We start from the raw sequence: 27,989 nt of genomic DNA on the forward strand, positions 1-27,989 counted from the left end.
AAGTCTGTCAGGTTTAGTAAATTATTAAAAGAAATAAAAGAAATAAAACAACCTATACAAAGAGAACATTTTTTAACCATTTTTATTATATATACGTGTATTTTAAAACAAAATCAATAATATATATATATATATACTCGATCCCATTTTTAACAGATCCAATATGTTTTTCAATCATTATTAGATCCGAATTCAAATCGGATCATGATCTAATCCATTTTTCACCCCTACAACTTGCACCCCTAATGATTCAACTACTTGGATACCAATGATGTCATACTTATGTAATAAAAACTCTAAAAATTGATAAAAACAAAAAAAATACAAAAAACGATCAAAAGCAATTATCATATTAAACAAAGATAGACTTCATAAATAAGTAGCATTTTTATTAACAATAGAAATGAAAATACATAATTTAAATCCACAAGCACACCATGCTTTGATTACTTAACTATCTTTTTTTATAAAAAGGTTTAGATAAGCACATTAAAATTATCATTTTCCTGAATTACCACATGCAAAGTACGTACACATTTACTAATGATAATAGAAAGGTATTAATGGATTGGACATTAAAATAAAATTCAATTCCTTTTTCTATCTTTGTCCCCAACCGAGCTAGGCTCCCTTTTTTAGGTCCTTTTCAAACAAAGATCAAAATGCTTTCCATCCACGAGATTAGTGTTTGATAAAGAGGTTTTATTGTTCAGTCCATCTCGTAAATCTTTATGAATTTGTATAATTGGAAATAGGGACAAGAGGAGAATTCATTACAATTAAGGGGGATAGTGTACCATAGTCGGGAGTTTGGGACAATACATATAGAAAAGCAATAAAAATTTCTGAGTGGGAGTAAACCACACATTTCCCTTTGATAAGCCTAAGTCTAATATCTTAAAAGTCAAAAATCTATTATTTGGATTTGAAAATATTAGACAAAAGTTTCTTCTAACTCCTAGTGTGGTGGCTTCATTGCTTATCTCATCTTCCTCTTCATATCTTCTTTTCGTCTCCATATTTGGTTGTTCAAGCAAACTTCGATGTTATTAACTTGCCAATTATCCTTGATATCTCAATCAAGTTGTATTTCAATGCACACACTTATGGATGCCAAGTTGGGTTTGGATGACTATGCCCGATGCTGTCTGAATTAATGTAGACGAGTAGTAGATAAGTCCTGCTGAATCAGATGAGCAAAGTCTATATGTCGGATGAGTTGTGCTAAAGGAGACAAGCACGACGAAGTGATAGACACTAAATGAGGTTTCTTGGGGAGAGGCACTCCGACACTCAAGTCAGTAAGAGCTGAGAAGATCGAATGGGTTAGGCCAAGGTGCTTAAGACGAGTTGGTCTTAGCTAAGCTATGCTGAAGAGCAATAGAGGGCGAGAGGGAAAGAGAACTAGAAGTCTTAGAAAGTTTGGAAGAGAGGAATACCTCATGAGTCATACCTTTGAATACACGCCTAGGAGTGTTGTGCTCTTCGCTTTTAGGGAGATGTGGTATTGGCCCAGGTGGCTACTGTTCAAGGTTCTTGAGCAGTTCCCACACTCCTCGGCGTGGGTGGATCATTGTCTACCACATGATCTGGGGTCCCCACTAAACTACGCAACTGTGGCCTCCGACTTGTAACATTCTGTGTCGTTGACTCCTCCAAGGATGTAGATATTCTCATTACACGGCGGGGATATGCTGTGGAGCGACCTCTTGTGGGGCGGAGATGTGAACTCAAGGATGTAACTTGGTTTTCAACCACGTCAGCGTCCACGTGGTGAGCAGGATGGGTTGGGGTACAGCCCCATCAGTACCTTCTCTACCACTAGTTGACGAGATTTTCCCTCTTCATTGCCATATCTCCCCCTCACTACACTGCTGCCCATTTTCAACTTCATCCTCTGTTAACACCAATTAGTACACGGGAAGAAATTCAGCAAATCGCACCATCATTATTCGGTTTAGAAATCAACAGAGTTCAGACTTTAGACCATCTCTACCCTCAACCACAAACATAGGGTTCCACCGCTCCACCCTTTCCATCAAAATCTAGTTTTGGTTTAAAGGATTCATCTTCTCTCGATGGTGCTTTTGTCACTACAAATTGTTGCAACCCTCATTGATGGCGCTTTTGTCACTACAAATTCTTGCAACCCTCATTGATGGCGCTTTTGTCTTGCTCCCAACCACTGGCAGCATAGAAGACAATGGACAACTTACTAGATCTCCTCTACTTCCCAAGCACCATTCGATCTCTAACAAAATCAGCTGCATCTCTCGAGTCTCGAGCGCTGCTGGTGCATACTGTTTAAATCTAGTGAACCAGTTCAAAATGGTCATAAGTTTGAATTGGTTGGTTTAGACCACTCAACCGGGTTTAGATTGGTCACACCAATTCAATTCATTCAGCTTAACCCTACTACTCTTCTCCATGGAGGCCCATTACATTTTCCTTCTCGCCTCTTTAAAGCTCATTTGCCTACCAAGGAGTGGCTCGTCTTTAGTTTAGCCTATCAAGGAATTTGTTTTGGATCAGTTCAAAATGCCAGCCCATGGTGGCATTTTTGTTTACTCGTTGAGGTTTGTTGGCATGTTTTGGCCAGCCCATGTTGGCCCATTAACAGTTTTCATAATCAGCCCAGCCCGTAGAGACAGGTGGACAACATCGTCATCACATCACAGCAATTTTGTCAAAAATACATGTGCGCAGGTCTAAAATTCCTATGTGTTTGGAATTGGATTAGAATAATATTAGCTAGAATTTTGAGTTATTTTTCCTTTCTCATTCTATATATTTGTAACTCTCATTCAATTAATTAATGCAATATTTTCAATTTTCTCTAATATTTCACACAGAGAAAAACAGTTCTATAATAGATATAATTGGCATTGTAGAATCTATTAAGGAAGAGTGACTGTTCAGCCCAGGGTCAGAATGTGTAGGTTCAAAGTACATTTGGGGTAGGTGCCAGCTCGGAGTTGATGTCAATTTACAGGTGAATATGAATGCATAGAATATGGGTTTTTGACCTTCTGAATGTTTATAACTTTGCAGTGGAAATCAAAAATCTGCATTAGGCCTGTCTGTACTTCTTCTATCTATTTATTAGTCCCTCTGTCCTTACCCTAAGAAAGATTGTAGTGTTGAAATTTGCTCAGAAGAATTCTGAATCTTTTAGGATGGATCCAATCATAGCATTGAGCTAACCCTCTGGGGGAGTTTTGCAATAAATAATGTTAAGAGCTATAAGAGGTGCTTAAATTTGAGTTTTTCCGGTTTTATCCATTAAGGCTGCAAAGGCGAATGTGGTATCAACCTCCTCCTACTGGTGGGAAGAGGCTCGTAGTCACCCTCAAGCAATAGTGAGATCACTCACCACTCTAGAGGAAGAAAAGGATAAATTAGGGTTCAAACTATTTCATTCATGTCCAAAAGAGGAAGAAGAGGTGAGAAATGTAGGGCTCAGTTGTTATAACAACCTACTAAGCCCATATAAAATATTCTCCCCATCCCCATGATTCTGTGCAGTTCGGATCTGATAGGCATAATGTTGTAAGCACGTTTAATAAGCACTTGAAATTTTTGTACACCTGTCCCTTAAAATACTTTTGAAAAAGATTAAAACCCACTTTTGATACTTTTCAAAGTACTTATCAAGTGTTCATTTAACGTGCTTACTTATGTTGTATCTATTAGATCCGATCCCCTCCGTTAATCTATAGAGATAGGCCAAAACAGTGTTAAGTTTGGGGAAGTTATTCATTGTAATTTCTGTAATGAATTGTCTTTTCAGGCTCAAAATCAAAAAATAAATATATATATATATATATATGCATGATGAAGAGAAAAGGGTAATGACTACTGTTGTTTAGGTTTCGTGGTCTTGATATTTGACATGGATGGTGAAGAAAAACCTTTCATTTGTATCTTGATTACACGTAAAAATCAAATTGCAATCTGATTTTAAACACTTCAAACTACGTTCTTGGAGTGATCATCATGAATGGAAGCGAAAAGTATTTGGGACAACCCCTAGCTTGGTGCTCCTCACTGCGTGCTCAATCTAAGTATATGTATATATATCCTTGAGAAGATGCAATTATAGTTAAAACCTTAGAAGCTGGATTCTCTCTCATGCCGGCCGCACTATCTTAATTAAATCCAATGTATTATATGGTTTCACACTTGCGAGGACATGAATAGGTTGACTCACAACTTCTGGTGGAGATTTCGTGAGAAAGGTAGGAGGCACATTTTTGTCAAAAGTTGGGATGATTTCACTAAACTAGGTTTTTGCAGGTGGACTTGGTATTCATGAAGCTCAAAAAATAAACACGTCACTCATATTCAAACTGCTTTCGTGTTTGCTTTTCGAACCTAATGCACTTCGGGTGAGGGTCTTGAAGAGGAAATATCAATGAAGCCTATTGCAAACAGTTCAAGATTGTGGAGAAGTATCCTTAACTGTAGAAATATCTTCAGACAAGGTTTGTGATGGGTGGTTGGTGACAAGGTTCAAAATATTGATACGTTCGATACGCTGGTAGAGGGGGAGTTCCGATACTTGTTTTTTTACTTTTTTTTATTTTTTTTTACAAAACTGGTTCAGGGGATCCGGTCTAGGACCCCTCCATCCCCTGAACCGGTCAGACCCTCGATACATCCACTGTAGGGGCGTATCAGAAGGGTCCCGAAATGATACGTATCGGCCGATATGTAACGATACTTTGAACCTTGGTTGGTGATGGAGCTAGCATTTAGGTTTTCAACGACCCTTGGATTCTAGGCATTCCATGCTTCTTGCGAGGGACCTTATTGATACAGGCGGGTTTTCTTGGAGAATTAAGGGTGCAACTCGGGTTGGCCCAAGTTAATAATTTACACTGCTTCGGGTTGGGCTCATTGAAATTTTGACAAAACCCCAACCTTATGGAGAATTGGTCAATTTAGAGGAGATTTTTGGCAATCATTGATCAGCTTTACTTGGACTCTCACTCTATATGGTGACTATCACCTATAAATATGGTAACAGATTTCTTTGTGATCTTGAAAGTCCGGCATCCTCCTGCTCAAATGACATAGCTATTTTGATGGCCAAGCTTCAAAGACATTCCCTTCTTCATTGGGTGCTGATGTTCCTTTGGCGAGTTCTGTACTTGAATCCGGTTCTGCAGACCACAACACATTGCTGGCCACATTTATCCAACCGCACATTGGGAATATCGGTGATATAGCACCCAAGAGATGTTCTCAATGTGTGATTGGGTGAACATGGCCATTTCGATTTCAACTGTTTGGTTGGGTGGAATGGTGGAATGACATTCCCCCATTTGAGGGAATGGTCATTTCCTCCCCTCTCTTGGAAATGAAATCTCATTTCAGCTGATTTCAATTCTCATTCTAATTCTTCTCTGAACCAAATAGATTATAAAAGTAAATTATTCTGATTCCAATTTCAAAAGATTTCAATTCCAATTCCAACTGCAATTGAGCCGTGGTGTTCTTTTTGTTAAGAAAATGCCGAATCCTGTGATCACTTGTTTTTCTCCTGTCCAATCGCCAAGGTTGTGTGATTTGGATCTCCCATGCACTTTCGAACTGAAAAGTGGAGTTTGCGATCCTTTTTTGATTGGATCCTGGATTGGCACGAAGTTGACCAATTAAATCTTAAATGCCACTAGCTCACTGTTGACCAGTTAAATCTTAAATGCCACTAGCCACTGTACCACATTTTCACAAGGTCTATTTGCTCGTACCAACTGTGAAAGCACTGCACCAATGTTATTTTCCGGCATGAATTTCCTAACCTGGCTTCTATTGTAATAGCTGCACAGTCCCACACATGGTTTTCAAAAACCAGACGATTAAACCGGAAAAACCAAGAACTGGTCAGGTGACCAATTCCGTTTTACCCTAGAATCATTATTTCCCCCAAAACCGTTGATTTGGTCAGCAAACCATTGACCTGAGCGGTCAAGCCATTCGAACCATTCAACAATTTGGCCAGTTTTTTTTTTATTTTTTTTTTGTCAGAACAGGCCATCCGTTCAGTTCAAACGGTCAAACCATTCAACCCGAAAACCAGACCCCTGACTGGTTCATTGTCCAAGTCGATTTTAAAAACCTTGGTCCCACATTTCCAGTATTCTCAACAATCACGCCCATGGCCCCAAAACAAATCTTCACTCTTTCTCAGAAAGCTCCTACCACTGGCTTCGTAGTCTCTCAAATATTGATGCAGCTTGTCTGCTTAGCCGTGCAACATAGATTGAGATTTAAGGTATATCCAATTTTTATTGTCTCCTTTTAACAATCACATGTCAAACACAACTTGCTTTCAGCCGACTTTTGATGTATTTGCTTTGTTTGTTTGTTTGTTTTTTCCTCATTTTCTGCTCCTGAAATATACACTATGAACCATAAAACAACCGGATCATTGAATTATTTAATCATAGGTTGCAAATCGAATGGAATTTGGATAAGGGTATATCTAAATTTGATTCGATATGAAAAACTTGATATCCAGATACAATTCAGATCCGACAGTTTTTTTTCCGAGAAAAAGGTGATTGACGAATTCGATCCCATTATACCTGGACGGCTGGACGTTAGACTAGTGAACTGTGAGCACTTGGACTGTTGAACAATGACCAAAGAACATCTGCAAATACCAGAGAGAAAATGCAAATTATTAATCATTTACACTTCGTTTATACATTAATACTAAAAGAAATAGAAAACCCTAGTGCAACAATGCCAACAGTCCAACCTGAACCTAGGTGTACCTCACCTGCGGTGGCGACTGAAGTAGATCAGAGAGTAGACCAGTGATATTGCAAGTGAAATGGCAGCTCTCAGATTTGTCAAAAACATCTCTTCTAAGAGACTTCTGAGAAATAGCATCTCTATTGTTCTGGTGAATCGGCAATGCAGGTAAAGCCATAAGGGAGAATGACAAAAATGAGTTTCAAAGTACTTTCTTGTGGGCCGAGGCTTCAGCTTATTCCGATGGGATGTCCAGATCCAGCTTAATCAGATCGGATTCGAATTTGAATCAGATCAGAATCCAATTTGTAACCATAATCAAACAAGTACATATGCAAAAATAAACAATCTCATTAAGATGGTGCAATGTCAAGTTACCCACATTCAAAAAAGTGGAATTGGGCCTTAGAACACTGTTAATTGTAAACAACACCACCGTCTGGTGCATTAAATAAAAGATCCCACAGACATTATATAGGAGGGTAAGAAATGCAGCATGAAATTGCAACTCAACAGAAACAATGGAAATTCTTGAATGCATGTTGCCAATAATACTGCAACATGTCTTCTAAGCTGCAAAAGCATCAAATTTGATTCTGCTTGTTACTGCTTTCCACTGCATGTTGGTTTTCCAGGTCCCAACCCCCATCCCACTGAACAGGTCCATAAGGACTAGTACTCCCACGGATCCTTTTCTGCAGATGTTCTAAGCTGGCCACCCGCTGCATGGAAGATGTCCGGACCATCTTTGTTCCGCCGTTGACATTCTGCACATCATCACCTGGGGCAACTGGAGGAACATCAGGCAAGCCATTGTTCAATCTCTGATCATGTGGAGTGCCAGTAGGAGCACTAGGAGAAGGTTGATAGAAGTGCTGGTTAGGGTCATCTTGCACAGGGACAGCAGCATCTGGAGATGCATCAGATGGACTGCCAGAAAATGCCATGGCAATGTTGCCTATGTCAGCAGACATGGCCTGGAGAAATGGATTAAATCCTGTTACTCTCTTTACTGTATCTTCAGCCATCTTTACCTGGAAATTTAATCACGCGAACATGAGCCCAAAATTTTTCCCTCAATAGAAGGCAATGATCTTAAAGGAATTATCTTAGGAATCATTCAAGCAGAACTATCAATACCAGAGTAAGATATGCATTATAACAAATACAGTGATCACTTGCAATGCAGGTATAATTCTGTGTTGCAAGTTCAATGAGCACTTGTAATACAGGTATAATTCTGTGTACGCCTCTCTCATATACACACTTCTTTTCCATTAAAAAATTGATAAAAAAACTAAATTACAGTGATCACTTTCACTATAATTGGTTGGTTTTTTGACAGACACCCCACCATTCAATTCTATGTAGCATTTGACTATTTTTAAGAAATCAACCACAACCTTTTGAATTATTTATGTAACAATAAATTGAGTCATCCTAGAGACCAGTTGATAACAGCTGAATTGGTTCAACCGTATTACTTATTCTTAGAGCTGTAAAGTGGACCACTGTAGCAAGCGGGTTGTGCCCAGCCCAGCCCAAACTATGGTATCGTGCCGGGCTTGGATTTTGAGGCCCACGGCCTGGCACCGCACAGCACAGCTCATATATATAATATTATATTAATATATATACATATATATATATATATGTGTGTGTGTGTGTGTGTAAATTTTTATTATGCTATTTTATTACAATCCAATTTTATTGTAATTTTTTCAATTTCTTGTTTATCTTGTAAATTTATCTTTTTGCTTTTTCATTAATTGTTTTCAACTTTTTATTTAAAAATCATGCCACCTGTGGCCTGGCCCGGCCCAACACAGCACAGGCCCGCTTGGACTCATGGCACGGGCCGTGTTGAGCTTACCTTTAGAGGGGTTCCTGGCCAGGCAGGCATGGCCCGCCCAGGCCTGCATGTCAGCATGGTATGGCCTGCTAAAATGCGGGTTACCCACAAAAGTGGGTCATGCCGCTACTTATTCTTTGCCTTTTTGTGAATAAGTTCTTAAGAAGGTTGTGAGCTCCTTAATAGCTGAAACAGATTTGGGTCGATTACAGCATCTAGAATAGTTTACTATTTAAACATTTTATATTCACTAAAAGGCAAAGCAGTATGTTATTCGGTTCAGCCCACTTCATCCATTATCAAACAGCCCCTCAAACACTTCTTAACAGAGCAAATATGGTTGTACAAAATAAGGCCACATGATTGTTTGAAACCTGGCACTGTAACATATTCTCATCAATTGTCAAGAAATAAGGTAACTACAAGACAAAATCAACAAAAAATGCCACATGATTGTTTGATTTTGTTGTTCTCCAATAAGGATATCCAACTTGCAAATGCATCCAACTAGCAAAGGATCTTTTTAATGGAACTCTTATTTTGGAAAGTGATAATCTCTCTCTGATTAAAGCTTTGGTTGACAGAGGCTGCATCAGCTAGTGATGCGTTCTTTTTGTGTAAAGATATCCTAGCTACTTCAGCTGGTCTTGACTTATCTTTTTCTTTTTGTTAAAAGGGAGGGTAATACATTGCCTCACTTGCTAGTGCATATGGGCTTAAGGATTCAGGACTTCTCTTTGAGTCTATGCCTTTATGGCTAGCTGATTGGGTGAATTTGAACTCTTCAGTGATGTAATTATCAACTTTTCTTTTTAATGAATTTCTTAATTACCAAAAAAAATAAGGATATCCTTATGTCAGAAACCCACAAATAGTAGATGCAATTCATCTGCAAGTACACCATGTCTATTGCCTATCTCGCAGTGTAGGACAAGCATATAGGCAAATTGGAGTAAACTTACATTCTACACGTTAGACAGTGTATGCCCCTTAGCTCCAATCGAAATGATGTACCTTATGACATTTAATGTAAATGAATAAAGTACATATTTGATTCATGTTATTGTGGTGTGTTTCTCTGTAATACCCTTAAACTGGACACATATGAGACTCGTGTTAGTTTAGAATGTTCACAGCCGTTGGATAAGTCTAAGGAGATTTATCCTGCCAAGGCTGACACTGATGTGCCGCCAAGTTGGTTGGGGTAGCCTGTCTCAGCTGCCAGGGTGAGACCCGAGGTACATGCAGTGTAGGTTTACTTGAAACCCTGAACCGGACCAGATTTCCAGTATTGCCCTGGACCTTGGAGATTGATGGGCAAAACTGGAAAGTTACACATGACCCCTAGACTCGATTATGATACTGCACTAGGTGTCGGATTGGGCTGTCTTTGATATGCCAATTAGTGAAATCCTTAGAGGGGGTCAAAACCTGGGTATGTTGGGACAGTCTGAGAATTCATCTGAGTGGGTGATCATAGTGACAGGATCAGCCCCTTTGTCGGACAAAGGTAATGATCGGGGATGCACTCTCTCTAATGGAAACCAAGACTACCGGCAGCCGATTTAAATCGTTGAAATTTGTTTTGCAAAATATATTTATATACGGATATACATATATATATATATATATATATATATATATTACGGTTTCAAAATGTTTGCAAAAAGGTTTTAATTCCCGGATCCATGTGAGTAGAGAGTTGTTCCTTGCAGCCGAGGGAGAGGTCCTCTCTTGTCAGGCAGTGTTTGATCATTATGGGCCGAGAGTTAAGTGTAAGACCATTGAGGGTAATACCTGATGGGCTAATCTTGCATCTGCCCACAGTCCCTGGGTTTTTATAAGGTGGCTTGGCTCAGAGACCACTTAGTGTTAGTGTTGGGCCCATTAAGAGCCCATGGTGATGGGCTCAGAGGTTCATTGCCCATAACAGTGAATTCGGCCAAGCCTTGTAACAGAGTCTAGGCTGAACCTATGTGGCTGATGTGTAGATCAATGTTTGGGTCCCACGCCATACAAAGAAGCCCAACTGGGCAGCAGTTTGGAAGGTTAATGAGCACATAGACTTAATGGGCCTAAAGCCCATTTCAAACTGGTCTAATTTGATTAGTTAAAGAGGGGCGGATCTGGGATTTGGATCAGCAGATAGGATAGGGAGTTATCCCTGTAGAGAACACTGATGTGGGCCCCACTGCAGTGGTCCCCACTGTGTTCGTAGGACAGCATGTGTAGTTATTTGTTCTAGTTATAGTAGTGTTAGTTTGAGTCAGTTTGTTAATTCAGTTGTTATTTATTTCAGCTTTTATTTACTTTATCTATTATGTAAGTACTAAGGGCAGATGTGTCCTTTCCATTATGTACTAAACATAACCTATAAATAATAAGAAAGTGGCGGCGGCAGATCACTAAGAATCTGTCCCTCCTTTCAACCACTTGTGTTCTCCTGTTTCTCTTCTATTCTCTCTCCTTTTCTCTCACTTTTCTTTTGTTTTGTAAACCTAAAACCTATTAGGATTCAAGAAGCAGCGAAGGTTAGGGTTCAGGTAACCCTAGAAGACAGTAAAAGGTTAGGGTTCAGGTAACCCTAGAAGACAGTAAACCGAGGTACATAAGTAAGTGCTTTTTGAGTTTCAGAGACTGCAATCAGTCGAGATAGGTTGGACCTATCTAGAAGTAGGGGCCGAACTGTGTTCAAGTTTGTTTCTAGGGTTTGACTTGTCGAACTGTGTTTAAGTCTGCTTCTAGGGTTTGACTGTAGGGTCAAACCCCTTCCCTCTCAGAGGTGACTAGTTTTTAGGGTTTCATATTGCCCTACGACAAGTCCCACTTGTGCGGACTGCTTGGAGAGTGCAGCTGAGCACTTATTTCAGACCCACAGTTGAAACCCTAATTTTGCTCTCGCAACAGTGGGCCCCATAGTAGTGATTTCAGAAAATAGCATCTCAGATTGACAGGCTGCCTAGTACTGTGCATGCCGATTGATTTCAGATCAGATTTGAGTTGATTCCTTGCCTATACTGTGATAGGCGATTGATTTCAGATCAGTTTTGGGTTGGTTTCATATCAGATTTCGAATCAGATCAGATTTCAGATCAGATCAGATTTGTGTTGGTTTCGGATCAGTTTTCAAACCTGTTTGTTTGACTCTGTTTTCTGGTATAGTGACTCTAACAGTTTGTAGCCACTGAATCTTGATCAAAGATGGAGTTTAAGGGTCAAGGAGAAAGTAGTTTTGGAAACCACAGTTATGGTAGTGTATCTGAAACCGGGTTTCAGATTACAACTATGAGATTTGATGGGTCAAATTATTTGGAGTAGGCTCAATCAGCCATGATGGCTATTGGAGGAAAGGGAAAACTGGGTTACCTCTTGGGAGATGTGAAAGAACCTTCCAAGGAGGACCCAACATAAACCAAGTGGGTTCAAGAGAACTATTTGGTTATGGCGTGGCTGTGTAATTCTATGCAGCCACATATCAGCCGAAATTACTTGTGGGCAAAGACAGCCAAAGAGATATGGGATGTTGTGAAAGAAACCTATTCCCAACCCCTTAATGTTGCCAGAGCCTATGAACTGAAGTGTGAGGTGAACAGCCTTAAACAAGGAGAGAAGCCAGTTTCTGTCTACTTCTCTACCTTGAAATCCTTGTGGCATGAGATTGACCATCTAGAGACCCTTGAGTGGGAGAGTCCCAAAGATGCACAGACTCACAGAAAGCAAGTCAAGACGAATAGGGTATTTGAGTTTCTGCCTGGTTTGAATTCAGAATATGACATTGTGCGACAACAGATATTGACAAGAGATAGTGTGACCCTTTCTCAAGCATACTCCCTGGTGCATAGTGAAGAGAACAGGAGGAAAGTCATGATGTAGCCTCAGCCCTCTTTCCCAGCCTTGACAGCTATTAAACCTAAGCCAGGGGGTGACTCAGAAAGGGACTGGAAGAAGGAAGATAAACGGGATCTGGTATGTGAACATTGCAAGAAACCCAAGCACACAAAAGATACTTGTTGGAAGCTACATCCTCACTTGGTCCCAGCAAAACTAAGAAATAAGAAGGGTAATGCTCATGTGGCCGTGAACACTGATTCAGCATCCTCTTCAGGCACATCCCTAGAGACTTTAGCTGCTGTTCGGGCTGCCCTCGTACAGTTGGAAAAGGAAGTTGGGAGTTCAGCTCAGCCATCTCAGTCACCATTAGCTCCTGCCACATCTGCATTTGCACATTCAGGTACTCGAACCTCAGCTTACCATGCTTCAGCTCCAGGTAATACTGACCACTGCTGGGGAATAGATTCAGGTGCATCTGACCATATGACTAGCTTGCCATCTTTGTTCACTTCTTATCACTTGTCCTCTGGCCGAAATAGAGTATCCATTGCTGATGGCTCTCTTGTTCCCATTTCAGGCAAGGGGGACATCAAGCTATCGGATACTATCTCTTTATCTTCTGTCTTGCATGTTCCTAAGCTTGATACTAACCTGCTTTCAGTTAGTAGTATTACCAAACACATGAACTGTTCAGTAACCTTTTTCCCTGACCGATGTGTTTTTCAGGATTTGGAGACGAGGAAGGTGATTGGGACTGGCCGTGAGACGAACGGGATCTATCTGCTTGGTGAGAGTTCTCGTCGGGAGGAGTCAGTGGATAAGAAGTCTTTTGTTTCCCAGTCTGTGAGTTCGGTTATGCTTTGGCATAACCGATTAGGTCATTTGTCTTTTAAGTCTTTGAAGAGTTTGTTTCCTGCTTTATTTGAGTCTGTTGAGTTATCAAAGTTGAGGTGTGAGAGTTGTGAATTTGCCAAACATTGTAGAACCTCTTATTCTTTAAGTAATAAAAGGAGTAATTCCTCTTTTGATATTGTGCATACTGATGTTTGGGGGCCATATCATATCTCTTCTATGGGTGGGTACAGATATTTTCTACTGTTTGTTGATGACCATACCCGTTTTTCTTGGGTCTATCTTATGCGTTCTCGGGATGAAGTTCCTGCTCTGACCCAAAACTTCCATCAAATGGTTCTCACTCAGTTTGGAACCAAAATCAAAGTCCTTAGATCTGATAATGCAAAGGAATACTTTGCTCAGCCATTGACCTCCTACCTTCTTAGCCATGGAGTCACCAGAGCACTTGCCCTTGTACACCACAGCAGAACGGTGTTGCCGAAAGGAAGAATAGGCATATCTTGGAGGTGGCTAGAAGCATTATGTTTACCTCCAATGTACCTATTCGCTTCTGGGGTGATGCTATCCTCACGGCAGTCTATCTCATTAATCGAGTTCCTTCCCGGGTTCTTGATATGAGAACCCCCTTTTCCCTTCTATACCCAGCCGAGGAGTTGTCCATTGTTCCCCTTAAAACCTTTGGTTGTACCTGTTTCGTTCAGCCTCTCGGACCTCATCATTCCAAGTTTGAACCTAAGGCCTCCAAATGCATTTTCCTTGGTTATGCACAAACTCAGAAGGGTTATTGCTGCTATGATCCGGTTTTAGGGAAATGGTTTGTCTCCATGGATGTCACCTTCTTTGAGGAGACACCCTATTATCCTAGGGTTTCTCCTCGGGGGGAGAGCAGTGAGAGTGGGGCTGTTTTGAGTTTCTTTCCTCAGGGGGAGAGCAGTGAGAGTGGAAGTGGGGCTGGTAGAAGTGGGGCTGTTCCTTTACCTATTCCACTGGATAATGAAGGAGGTAGTGGTGAGGGTGGTTAGAGGGAGCCGGAGTTGAGAGTCTATCACAGGCGATGCAGGCAGGTTGATCCTAGTCATCGGCAGTCCCGGCCAGTTCCAGTTCCTTCCGTGGCTCCAGATCCAGAGCCTACTGAGATACCTCTCACTGTTGCCACTTCCCCTCTTGTGGATGACCTTGATCTCCCTATTGCCATTCGCAAAGGGAAACGACATTGCACCACTTCTACAGCTCACAACATCTCACAGTTCTTATCCTATGATCGTTTGTCTCCATCTTACCAGTCCTATCTCACTTCCATTGTCGATGTCCCTATTCCAAGGATAGTGCAAGAAGCCTTATCAGTTCCAGAATGGAAAGATGCAATGCAAGTCGAAATGGATGCCCTATTGAAGAATAATACTTGGGCACTGGTTGACCCACCAAAAGGAAAGAAACCGGTGGGATGCAGATGGGTGTTCACTGTGAAGCATAATGCTAATTGCTCTATTGAAAGGTACAAAGCCCAGCTAGTTGCAAAGGGGTTCACTCAGACTTATGGTATAGACTACTTGGAGACCTTTGCCCCAGTAGCCAAGATGACCACCATCCGAGTTCTGTTATCCCTTGCAGCAAATCATTCTTGGCCCCTGTTTCAGATGGATGTTAAAAATGCCTTTCTGAATGGAGACTTACAGGAAGAGGTTTACATGCAATTGCCTCCTGGATTCTATGATACAGAGACAGGTAAGAAGGTTTGCCGACTGAACAAGGCATTGTATGGTTTGAAGCAGTCACCTAGAGCCTGGTTTGATAGGTTCAGATTAGCCCTTGGAAAGTTTGGTTATGTACAGGCCCAATCAGATCATACACTATCCATCAAGAGGGTGGAGTCCTCTCTGACACTACTTGCAATATATGTTGATGATATTATGGTGACAGGAAATGACAGTCATGAGATTGAGTCCCTCAAACAGCTCCTTCATCAAGAGTTTGAGGTGAAAGATCTTGGTGCACTACGGTACTTTTTGGGTATTGAGGTTGCTAGATCCAAGTAGGGGATTTTTATCTCTCAGAGAAAATATGTTCTAGATCTGTTGGCGGAAACTCTCAAAGAAAATATGTTCTAGATCTGTTGGCGGAAACTGGAAAGTTGGGTGTTAAGCTGGCTGATACACCCATCGAACAAAATCACAAGATTAGTGCAGAGGGCGGGGAGCCTCTTGAAGACAAAGTTATGTTCCAACGGTTGGTTGGAAAGCTCCTATATCTCTGCCTCACTCGGCCGGATATCAACTATGCAATTAGTGTTGTTAGCCAGTACATGCACTCCCCTAGAACTTCTCATCTTCTTGCGGCAGAGAGAATATTAGCATACTTGAAGAGATGCCCGGGTAGAAGTATACTGCTCAAGAACAATAATCACATGAGGATGGAAGTCTATACAGATGCCGATTGAGCTGGGAGTGTTGATGACAGAAGGTCTACCTCTGGAAATTGTGCCCTTGTGGGAGGTAACCTTGTCTCTTGGAGGAGTAAGAAGCAAAGTGTTGTTTCCCGCTCCAGTGCTGAAGCGGAATACAGGTCAATGGCTAATGGAGTGGCTGAAATCTTGTGGCTGAGGTCACTACTTGAAGAGTTGGGTATTGACTATGAAAAGCCCTTAATGATGTATTGTGATAATCAGGCAGCTATTAATATAGCCCACAACCCAGTACAGCATGACAGAACTAAACATATCGAAGTTTATCGACATTTTGTGCGAGAAAGGGTCACATCACAAGAAGTGTGTCTTCCGTACATCACATCTAATATGCAGCTCGCGGATATCCTCACCAAGGCCGTACCAAGGAAGAAGTTAGAGACAGACCTATCCAAGTTGGGAATGATAGATATCTACTCCCAACTTGAGGGGGAGTGTAGAGAACACTGATGTGGGCCCCACTGCAGTGGTCCCCACTGTGTTCGTAGGACAGCATGTGTAGTTATTTGTTTCAGTTATAGTAGTGTCAGTTTGAGTCAGTTTGTTAATTCAGTTGTTATTTATTTCAGCTTTTATTTACTTTATCTATTATGTAAGTACTAAGGGCAGATGTGTCCTTTCCATTATGTACTAAACATAACCTATAAATAATAAGAAAGTGGCAGTGGCAGATCACTAAGAATCTGTCCCTCCTTTCAACCACTTGTGTTCTCTTGTTTCTCTTCTATTCTCTCCTTTTCTCTCACTTTTCTTCTGTTTTGTAAACCTAAAACCTATTAGGATTCAAGACTGATTACAGTCTTGATCTTCTACTATCCCTATCCACTCAGAGAGTCTAGATCCAAATAGAGATTTGGATCTGGAAAGCTCCTAATGAGATTAGGAGGGTTGGTCTAATCTGCAGATAAGATAAGGGCTTATCCCTATCTCTTAAAGAGAACTCTTGATCCAAATATAGATTTGGATTAGGAAACTCCTAATGAGATTAGGAGCTCTCTTTAAGGCTATAAAAGGAGGAGGAAGGCGAACCTCCAGAGACATCACATCAAATCATCAGATCCTAGGTCATAGAGAGAGAAGACAGCAACAGTGTGACTACGCCATCTTCTACCTGCGTCCTACTCCTGTTGCCGCCATTTCCAGTTCGATCTCCATTCTTGTAGGAGCGATCAAGAATAGTTCTTGATATCAGTCTTTAGAGAAAGGCTGATCTGAAGTCGTGCTCACAGCCTCCATCGAATTCTTGCTGAAGGGTTCGGTTCTTGGGAAGAACACTGTTGATTCTGTTCCATCCTACACTGTGTCATTTTCAGTGGGAGCAGTCTTTGGAGATTTCTTTGGGCGTGAACACCTTCATTGGGAGTTACTGCTACTCTGTATCAGGTATATCCCTCTCCTACCTTTTGGTTTCAGATCTGATTCGGTTTAGGTTCAAGATTGATCCTTGAAAATGCAGATTTTCTAAAACAGGGAATGTGATTCCCAGATGGGAGAGAGAAATTTTTTGAAATTTTGCCCAACCTACCTGCAGGGTTCGGCCATCCATATGATGGATCTCTCATCCCTTCACTACATGCCAACAAGATCCAAGAAAAGTAAGGAGAAGGATTTTCTTAAATCCAGAATGATCATGTTCACCAATAAATGCCTAAAAAACTTCTCACTTACACTCTAAATGTTTGTAGCAGGCAAGAAAGAATAGCTTATTTGGACATAAGTTGGTCCAATGTTAAAGCTGGCACCACAGACCTTACAAATAGAACATCTAAATCACCGAATGTTAGTAAGCTATAAATTATTAAACATAGATTCACATTCCAATGACATTTAACAAATTAAGTCATCCTCAAAAGGAGTCTGGATCTTCTCCTCACACAGTGTGCCTCACACCGACCTCACAACATGTCCTGGCCGCATATCATGAACATCTCCCGTACTTGTATTTATTATTCATGGGGAGATGTTCCCAATATAGGGTGCAATGTGGCTGTGAGGTCGGTGTGAGATGTGATCTGTGAGGAGCAGATCCCAATTGCCTCTAAAGAAACACTGTTTACCCTTCCCACATATGAAAATACATTATTTAGGCAAGCCACTTCAACAAAGACAAGGTACACAACCAATTAAACAAGGTAACTGAAGACCAAACATATCTAGGCTGTGCAAACCAAAACTCTTAACTAAACCATGCAAATCTTATTACTTTTCTATATATCTGTGCATGTCAATGTAGTTGTCCCATTAGCCCACTAATCTATTTTAACAAAACTCTCTATTTTTCTATAACACATTCTCTAATTATCAAAAAAAATGCTTAACACAATTTGATAAAAAAAAATGCTTAACAATACACTCTTTATAAAACCATTGAGCTTTGTGCAAATCTATTGGAAATAATCAGAAAGTCTCAATGACTTACCTTTGCCCGCAGTGTTTCAACATCTGCCTTAAGAACTCTATTGTCAACAGCAGCTTCATTGTACTTCTGACTTATGTCTGTGAGACGCTTCAATAATGAAGAATTCTCAACTCTCAATTGTGAAACCTATAGTACCATGAGAGCAAATAATATTAACCATCAATGATACACGAAGGAATATATAGGCAAGATAGAGGCCAAACCTGAGTCTCAAGCTCATTCATATGTGCTTGTTTTCTTCTTCTGGAGCGTCTAGCTGACTCTCTATTTGATAGCATCCTGAGTCGTATTATGTGGATCAATACAAAGGCAAGGGGAATGCAATAAAAAATATTCTAACGTGTAAATAGGTTTATTCATATTAATGAGCTCATACATGTAGTGATGTCATGATTAATTTCTGAAAGGCAACTGACATATCAAAGCATGAAAACAACTTTTATCACACATTCTACTTCAGAAACATGAATAGATTAGTCTTTTCATTCACATAACATTTTTCCTAGCTAACAGGAGAGATCCATCTTTTCTGTTATTGCAGAAACAAAAAATGATAGATCATAGATAAACCATAACACCATTTCAAGTATTTGTATTCTGATGATACACATAAGACAAATATGAGACAACATTGGGAGCATTATGTTATTTTAGATGATGTATACCAAATGAACCATAACACCATTTCAAGTATTTGTATTCTGATGATACACATAAGACAAATATGAGACAACATTGGAAGCATTATGTTATTTTAGATGATGTATACCAAATGATATAAGCACTCAAAATCCAGAGTTAAGTGAATAGAACCTTCCTGTAGCTCCATGCACCAACCTCCTACATCACAAGAAGACACTAGAAACAAAAACGGAAAAACTCATGCTTACGGCTTACCTCCTTACACGCTTCACATCAGCAGGATCCATATTCTCAGTTATTTCTGTTTCCCCTTCAATCTCATCATCATCTGACTGCTCTCTTGATGACCCACTTGTTGTTGGCATAGTCTGAGCGCTCGATTTTTTTTGCATAGCAGGTGAGACTGAAATTCCAGCCGGTCCACCAGCCTTATCTTGAGCCTTGGGCAATCCATATCCAGGTCCTGCATGGGCGAAAACAGAGGAACCTTTCAGCTGATGCGTACTTGTTATTTTCACGCATTAAGACCTGCTATTTATCGAGGGGCTGGTTTTTTTTAAACATGAAAAATGGAAATGGCAGTCTATTGCACAAACCATGGCTAAGACATAGAAACATCTATTTGATTCCCAACTTCAGGATAGAGCATCTGTGACCTTTAAAAGAGAAAAAAAAAAAAGGAAAACCAAAGCCAGTGCAGATTTGTTTGCATACTTTTAAATAAGTTCCAGAAAAAACACTTTTATAGACAATTAACCAGATAAGATATTGATGTACCTCTAAATCCACCTGAATGAATAGTTAAGTTAGGAACTCTGACCATGCCTTTCTAATCCGGTGGCTCAACATCCAAGGACCACTCAGCCTGTTCCTCATCCAGTCTATCATGATCTGAGAATACCCCTCAATGATTAAGCTCTCAATTCCCATAGGGGTTGTTAATATGATCCCCTTAAGTGGTGAAATTCCAGTACCTCCAAATCAAAATGAATGAGCAGTTTAGTTTGGAACTATGACATTGCCTAATCTGATAGCTCAACCCTCAAGGACCACTCAGTCTATTACTCATTCAGTCAATCATGATCTGGAAATACCCCTTAATGACAAGCTTCTCAATTCAAATCCCATAGAAGTTGTTAACATGACCCCCATAAGTAGTGAAGTGCACTATAAGCTACACCCATCCCTTTAATTGCATTGTGTTACTAACCACAATGCCCTACAAGCTAACAAGCCTGGATCTCCTGCAAGTAAAAACTCTTTGCACACAGCATCCAGCTGCACATTGGGAATATCACCCATACATGTATGTTAAATTCATAGAGAGTGGTCCCCAATGATCTGATAGCTCAACCTAGACACATTGGGAATATCTCCCCAATGTGTCTAGGTTGTCCCGTTTCCTCTTGGCCCTTACAGTATCTAGGTTTACCTCTAGGAGCCAACCCTAAGGAGAGCACCTTTTGGGCCCCGGTTCTGGAAAAGTTTGAGAAAATGTTAGCCTCGTGGAAAAGGAACTATATTTCCTTAGGGGGTAGAGTAACATTATTGAAAGCTTCCTTAGCAAATCTGCCGATTTATTACTTCTCTGTGTTCAGGATTCCTGTTAGGGAGGCCAAGAAGTTGGAGAAATTAATGAGAATTTTCTTTGGGAGCTAGGGGAGGAAAAAAGGATCACTTAATAAATTGGGGAATAGTGTATAGGAGGAAAGAGGAGGGTGGGTTGGGTCTGGGGAATTTAGTTTTGAAGAATAAAGCACTCCTAGGAAAATGGTTGTGGAGATGGCCCTTAGAACAGGAGAGACATGGTATGAGGTGATAGATAGTATACATGGAAGCTCGGGAAATGTATGGGATGCTAGTGTATCGTGTTGAGCCACGTTGGCAACTCCTTGGAAAGAAATTCAGAGTATTCTCCCTATTTTCCTCAACTGTATCAAGTATGATGTCAACTCTGGTACTTCTGTTTTGTTTTGGGAAGACATAAGGACAGTTTCCCTTCTCTCTGTTCCCTTTCTTTTTTTTTATCAATAACAGAAACTTTATTAATTAAGTGAAGATTTATGAAGCTTTAGATACAATAAGGCGGAGATAAAATGTCTTAGCTCCCCATCAACAAAATACAATGAAAGGAAATTAAAAATTAGCCCAAAAGATAGACTCCCTATTCATCCCTTGCTTGGCCAACCCATCTGCAAATGAATTAGCGGTCCTCTTACCCAGCTGTATTGTATCTCAATGTCCCTACACAGCCATAAGAATTTTTTCTTTTCATTGTTATAGCTTCACAAACTACTGTCCTCTTTCTTCAACCAACTAATCACCTTCCAAGATCAAATGACTGATATTTAGTTCCCTTGCTCTTTGAATTCCTTCCAGAGCTGCAAGGATCTTAGCCCTAAGTGAGTCTCCTTCTCCAATAGAGCCTAAGAACAAAATAATAACAATCCCTTCCTCATTCCTGAATACTCCCCCAATCCTAGAGGGCCCTGGATTCCTTAAACTACTGCCATCAAAATTCAATTTTATAAATCCAGAGGGAGGAGGGGACCACGAGGGACTAAGAGTCCTCTTACACAGAGTAGAGGTTGCTACCCTTCCTCCTGAATACTACCCCAATCCCAGAGGGCCCTGGATTCCTTAAACTACTGCCATCAAAATTCAATTTTATAAATCCAGAGGCAGGAGGGGACCACGAGGGACTAAGAATCCTCTTACGCAGAGTAGAGGTTGCTATCTCTTTCCAATTTCTTAACAGGTCAGCCATAGGAAAGTCTGAAAACAGTTCCATGGATTTTAGCCAGTGGGCAGCCCTTAAAAGTATTAGGTCTAATAGGACAGTCTCCCTTCTCTCTATTCCCTTTCTTGCTACAAGGATAAAGCAATCTCTCACTTTCTTCCAACATCTGTTTCTCCATCCTCTCTGAATTGGGACTTTGGGTTTCGTAGGGGCTTGAGGGATCATGAACTCTCTTGTGTTTCAGACCTTTTGTCACTACTTGAACATGTTTTTCTGGACCCTCTCAGATCTGATGTGAGACTTTGGTCCCCTAATCCAAAAGGTTATTTCACGTGTGCCTCCTTCTTTAAGTCCCTTTGCTCTCCCTCGGGACAATTGGGTTTCCCGGCTAAGGAGATTTGATCTAAACCTGTACCTCCTAAAATTATTATTTTCTGCTGGGAGGTGTTCTATAGGAAAATCAACACTTCAAACTTATTGTAGAAGAGAAGGCCTTCTATGTGTCTCTCTCCTAATTGGTGTGTACTTTGCAGGGCTAATGGTGAGGATTGCTCTCACTTACTTTTAACCTGTTCTTTTTCTGATGCTATTTGGGGTTGGATCTTTGCCTTGTTTGGATGCAGATGGAATTTGACCACAGCTGTAGATCAGTTCTTTGACCCTTCCTTCTTTGTGTGGCCCACAAAAAATGGTAAAACAATGTGGAGGTGCATTAGAGCTGCTGCTTTGTGGACAATTTGGGAAGAAAGAAATGTGAAGATTTTCCAAGAGGAGAGAAATTTTCAGAATGTAAAGGATTGCATTTTGACCAGAGCAATCCATTGGCTGAGATCATTGGATTCCTTTAAAATATATTCCTTTGATGACATTTGGAGGAACTGGATAGCTGTGGCTAGTAGCAGTAACAAGAAGAACAGGGTACCAGCTGTGTGGGTGCCTCCTTCTGAAGGCTGAACAAAGCTGAATTTTGATGGTAGTAGCCAAGGAAATCCAGGTCCATCAGGGATAGGAGGGGTGCTGAGAGATAAAGATAGTAATATATTAGCTTTATTCTCAGGCCCCGTGGGTACAGGAGACTCTATTAGAGCTGAGCTTCTAGTAGAGGTACAAGGTATTCAGATTGCAGACCAGTTAGGAGTTCAGAATTTGCTTATTGAAGGAGACCCCAAAGTTGTTGTGGGTTGGTTAAAAAATCCAGCTTCAGTTATTTGGTGCTACAGGGATATTATGAGAAAAGCTAATTGGTTTTCAAGGAACATGACTGTTAATTATCAGTGGGTGGGTAGAACAGCTAATACCATAGTGGATGAGTTAGCTAAGCACGGGGTTTCAAGGGAACATTTATTCTGGGCAGCTCTGTAAACTCTCATTTCCTAGCCTGATGTAGTACATTGTTGTTGTTGAGGAGAGGTACCAGCTCATGCCTCTCCTTGGGCAGGCTGTTTTGTAATTTCATTCTGATTATTATGAATAAATTATCATTCATTTATAAAAAGAAAAAAATGTATGGCTAGATACCCGTGCTTTCAGAGTCTGTGCACAGTTTTTTGCTTGCAGGAGACCCTGTTGCCAAACTAACACCCATCCTATAGAAGTTGCTAACCTGATAATGCCCTATAAGCTAACACCCATCCCCTTATCTTCATTGTATTACTAACCACAATGATTAGGTTGAAGACCATAAGGCTGACAGAACATTCCAATATGGTGAATATTCAAGCTTGCATAACCCCCAATATTATCCCATCCAGATGTGTACAAGTGGCTTCAAAGAAAACTCCTTCCAAATTCCAATAACATCTCCTCCACAGCCAATGCCACATTCACTGAATCAGGAATAAAATATAATTTTGTATTAGTAACTAGGGATTTTATTGAGATGGATAAAAGAATAGATATATACAAATCTGTTCCGTATGCACCATTCTAGACTTATTATCAAAATGCTTTTACCCCCCCCCCCTAAAAAAATGTTTCCTATTAACCCTTTGTTTGGCCAAATTGTCTGCCAAACTATTTGCAAATCTTGGGACCCAATTACAAACAGCAACTAGTTCCATAATCATTTAGTTGCAACATGGGGTTTGGAAAAAGAATTTTCTGCCAGCTCCTCAAGAGGAGGTTTTGGAGGAAAATGACATTTCAGAGGGGAAGGATATAAAGAATGGAAATGAAGCTTCCAGCATGATCTACCTCCTCTACTGCCACTAATTCCAGCATGAATTACCATGTCAACCCTAATTTTGTAAATCTTCCATCTCAACTAATGTGAAATTGTCTCTTTCTCAAGGAAAAGGTAAAGAGTAAACTTTGAGCAGAGTGAGAACATTCAAAATTCGATGGCAGAAGAACCAAAAATCACCACCATCATTACGCTGTACTGGGAAGTCAAGGCACTATGGAGAGGTCGAAGATTGCAAAAGAGAAATTGATTTTAGAGTTTAGACATGAAAAACAAAGGGTGGTTTACCTAATGGTATCTATCTTCTCATAAAGCTTTTTTTCCTTTTTCAGTATTTTAGAGAAGTTTATTGATACTTCAAAATATGCACAGTGCCACTTGTCAACTCAATGCAACAAAGAGGTCCTGTTTCACCATTCCACTCCAACAATGACCATATCTTCCATATTTTTTATCAATAACAGAATTTCATTAATTTAGATGAAAATTACACAACAGAGGAGAGGTAACCTTTCTTACCTCTCCTCACCAGTATATTACAGATTACATTTGATTTCTTCCCACTGCTCTTTCAAGTTAGCCAATGAGATAATGTTGATGCGGAGAGAAAGCAAAAATTAATGAGAAAGAAAAGATTGTTATCATTTCCTAAAATCCCTGTCACAGATACAGGTAAAGGTATCCCATATGATATGTGTATATCATGCTTTTATATCTAGTTTTAGAAGCTGAGTGTCATTTCTCAATATTTATGCCTTGCAAAATTTAATTAAATTTTTTATTTATAAAAAAATAATTAAGCTTTTAATTAGTACAGATATTTTATAGTAAGATTTGTTAAAAATATCAATTCTTATATTTTTGAAGTGTCAATGCTATTGAGTATATATTTGAAGGTGTCCAGGCAGTCTTCAGTGTTGTATCAGGTACATTTCGTGTCCAAATAAAAGTATACTAAGCATGTATAGGTGTCCGGGTATCATAGTTTGGTGGAGCAGTAACTTGGACATGTATCAGAAATCAGAATGATTAAGAGAATCATATTAGCATGTATGTTGTAATTAAGAAATCAATACATTTAAGAACAAAAAAGATTAACATGCCAGCACTATGAAAATTAAGCACATGGAGATGCAGACCTATACCAGGGGCTTGAGATCCCAATTGTGAAGCATCTGAAGCCTGTGATGCACCCTCTGCTAAAAGAGCACAGTCTTGAGGTTTTGCAGAAGATGCCTGTTGACATAGGCCATAAGTATGCCAGTCATTCAAAAGTATATATAGCAAAATAAGGAGCATTTATTTATCAAAAAAAAAAATAAGGAGCATTCGTGTGGTAATAATAAGTATAGAGCTGCTGTTTGGGTGGTGGGGTGAGGTTATTGATCTGTTCTGTTGCTAAATTGTGAAAGAGGGGATCTCTTTATTTTGGTGTGGGTTTGAATGTAAACATCAGGGTTGCTTGTAAAGGTTTTTTATTTGGCCGAATGGTGGTAGGGATGTCTTGTAGTCTGTTCACGTTTTCTCATCTAGGGTGATTTCTTATCACCTTTCTTGTGCTTTCTTTTATCTTAATGAATTTCATGGACTATCAAAAAATGTAATTTAAGATCACATAGTCAATGAAATTCATTAAAATAAAAGAAAGTAAAGGATGAAGATGGGAACATACTTGCTTCATACTCCAGTCCTGTGGAGCAAGGTGATGTGGCAAGGCCAGACTGCCAGAGTTTTGGTTGCAGTATATGGGGTTGAGAAGGCAAAAGAACTGGGTATTAGTAGACTGATTATTGAGGGAGACTCGAAAACTGTGGTAAAATGGCTGCATATGGGGGAGGGGGTGACATGGCATTTGAGGAATGAATTCAGGAGATTTGAATGGCTATCAAAGGACATGTCAATCCTAGTGAGATGGGTGAGGAGAACTGCCAACAGTTTGGCAGACAGCTTAACCAAGCAAGGGGTACATAGAACACATATGTTTTGGGCTCAAATGTAATATTGGTTTGGGTAAGCTTCTAAAGCTGTTCACAACTTCTTGTTGTAACATGATTTTTCTAATTAATGAAATCTTTTCTGTGTTTCTGATAAAAAAAAAGTACAACAAAATCAAATATAAAGGCATGCATCCTTTGGATGAAATAAGATTCCTACCCAAGCAATCAATTACCAGGTAAAAACAACAAAAACAGGCAAATGAATTTAACATCACACAGTCAAAGAAAAGACTCAAGCAGCAAGGTTACAATAAATTTAACTAAAATTAAGTAAACTACAGTACAAAAACAATAGTACATCAAAAATTGATGAAAGAAGCTAAAATTTTGCAATTAAAATTGATTCCTTCTCTGGATTCAACATTCTAAATGTAGATCACATTAGAATTTAGATACATGCATTGTTCCTGATGAGCTACTACCTGAACCAAACAACTCATATCTCATAAAGTGATAATGAGTTTGCTAACCATGGTGAGTAATGGAGATATGGATAACAATAGGCAAGCATTTTACAACTCAGTTATCTTGACACTTGCCTCTCAAGCCAATCAATATTTTTGAGAACAAAGCCTATCTTTGCCGGTAATAGAATAGATAAAACAAGTTGTCTCCTTGAAATACAAAATGAGGGCTCCACCCCCCAACAGAAACAAGACTTTAATTCAAAAAGTAGTACCTAAATACACAAGTGAATCACCATGAATTCAGTAAGATTTACAAATATCTACTAACAAAAAATACATGAAGTAAATGCATGTATTAAAACTAAATGTCACAATACGCAACAAGAGACTGTCTTCTGATGAAGTCAAAATCATCTACAATCCAAGCAAACAAGATTAAATTTTTCCAGTTCCAAAAATAAGCTCCTAAATTGCAGGATAGAAAAGTTCTGCAATTGGTAAAAAATAAATAACTAAAGAATTGAAAACAAAACAAAATTAAGAAGAGAAGCACGTAATTGCAAAACTTAAAAAGCAATCGCATTACATCCAGCAAAGCCATACATAATATACCAACATGGATCATAAATAAATTTCAAAAATAAAAGAAATGATCCAATCAATTGCAAAAATAACATAGAAAATGGAACAAATCTGCAATTATCATTGAAGATAACAAAAAATCCAAATCCCACAACAATCACAAATATACCAAATGATCCAAAAAATTGTAGTGTCACATAAATTCAAAGAAAAAAAGATACCCGAGACAAGGCCACAGCAGCGCAGGCAAGATTAAGACGGCTCTTAAGATATGCCTGGTACTCCTCGGAATCAATCGGTACACTGGGAGAGGGATCGGAAAGCGTCGGGGGAGGTTGAGACTTCTCGATCTCAACCACTTCATCATCACCTCCAACAGCAGGTCTCTCTGAAGTTTTGGCAGAAGAGAAAGGCGGAGGAACCGACGAAGCTGCAGTAGCAGAAGGCGGAGAAGTTGCGGCGACCGAAGAAGCCTCCTGAAGAAACCTCTGAAAAGCCCACTCGGATGAGCTCCGGTTCATCTTGAAATCCTCCCCTTGTTGCGCCGTCGATGAATGAGCAGGCGGCGGCGGCGACGCCACCGGTGGTGGCGGCCAAAATTGGTCGGAAATATCGCCCACCGAGAACACCCTATCCATCTCTCTCTCTCTCTCTAAATTCTTTCTTCAATTCTCCTCTGTTGCTTCGATCGCTCGCTCCTTCGATCTTCTGTGAGTTCTGTCTTGATTCTCTGGGGCGTCGTTTTTTGTTCTCACTCGTGGCCGTATCAGAACTAGAGAAAAGTAGGAGACGACTTTTTCTCCTAATCTCATCTCTCATTAAAATATAGAAATAGAAATTGGGGCCCAGTTGTCAACTATATACTCCGCACGTCCACGTCAGCGCTCTCACATGCACATCCACCGTGCATTGAGAACATCTACCGTGAATAATAATAAATAAGAACTGGAGATGTTCCTAATGTATGATAGGATATGTGTGTGAGGCGCTTGTGAGGCGCCAGGTGTTGGGAGCAGATTCGGTCTCTCAGCAGTGACACCCAGCCCACCATTTTGCTCATACGGGACGTCACGTGTCATCAGCTTTCACGCGACCGAATCTTAACCGTTGGATACCAACACCTGAAATCCAAAGGTTGGTTTTGAGTTCTTAGATGGAACCCACAGTTAATGTTGGGTTTTCAATATCTAGATGCCTGCCGCGTATTCAAAAGATTCTATAACTAATGAGCTTCTATATATAAAGGGCGAAGAATATCC

General features: G+C 40.0%; 1 protein-coding gene across 2 annotated transcripts; it reads right to left on the bottom strand.

The window, feature by feature from the left end:
* Positions 1 to 7,095: 7,095 nt before the first annotated feature.
* Positions 7,096 to 27,638, bottom strand: LOC104609567 (light-inducible protein CPRF2). 2 transcript variants are annotated; one of them, XM_010275914.3, is made up of 6 exons: positions 26,952 to 27,638; positions 24,884 to 24,980; positions 19,078 to 19,285; positions 18,384 to 18,459; positions 18,181 to 18,306; positions 7,096 to 7,796 (listed from the first exon to the last, which is right to left on the bottom strand). In XM_010275914.3, exons 1-6 carry the CDS (start codon positions 27,366 to 27,368, stop codon positions 7,347 to 7,349), a joined length of 1,374 nt encoding a protein of 457 aa, XP_010274216.1. In that variant the 5' UTR covers positions 27,369 to 27,638; the 3' UTR covers positions 7,096 to 7,346. The 2 variants fall into 2 exon arrangements, with proteins under 2 accessions (XP_010274216.1, XP_010274217.1); XM_010275915.3 differs by having other exon boundaries at positions 24,890 to 24,980; positions 26,952 to 27,527.
* Between the last annotated feature and the right edge of the window lie 351 nt (positions 27,639 to 27,989).

This window comes from Nelumbo nucifera, chromosome 3 (genome assembly GCF_055504915.1).
Source record: "Nelumbo nucifera cultivar China Antique chromosome 3, China Antique-T2T, whole genome shotgun sequence".
Lineage (NCBI taxonomy): Eukaryota > Viridiplantae > Streptophyta > Magnoliopsida > Proteales > Nelumbonaceae > Nelumbo > Nelumbo nucifera.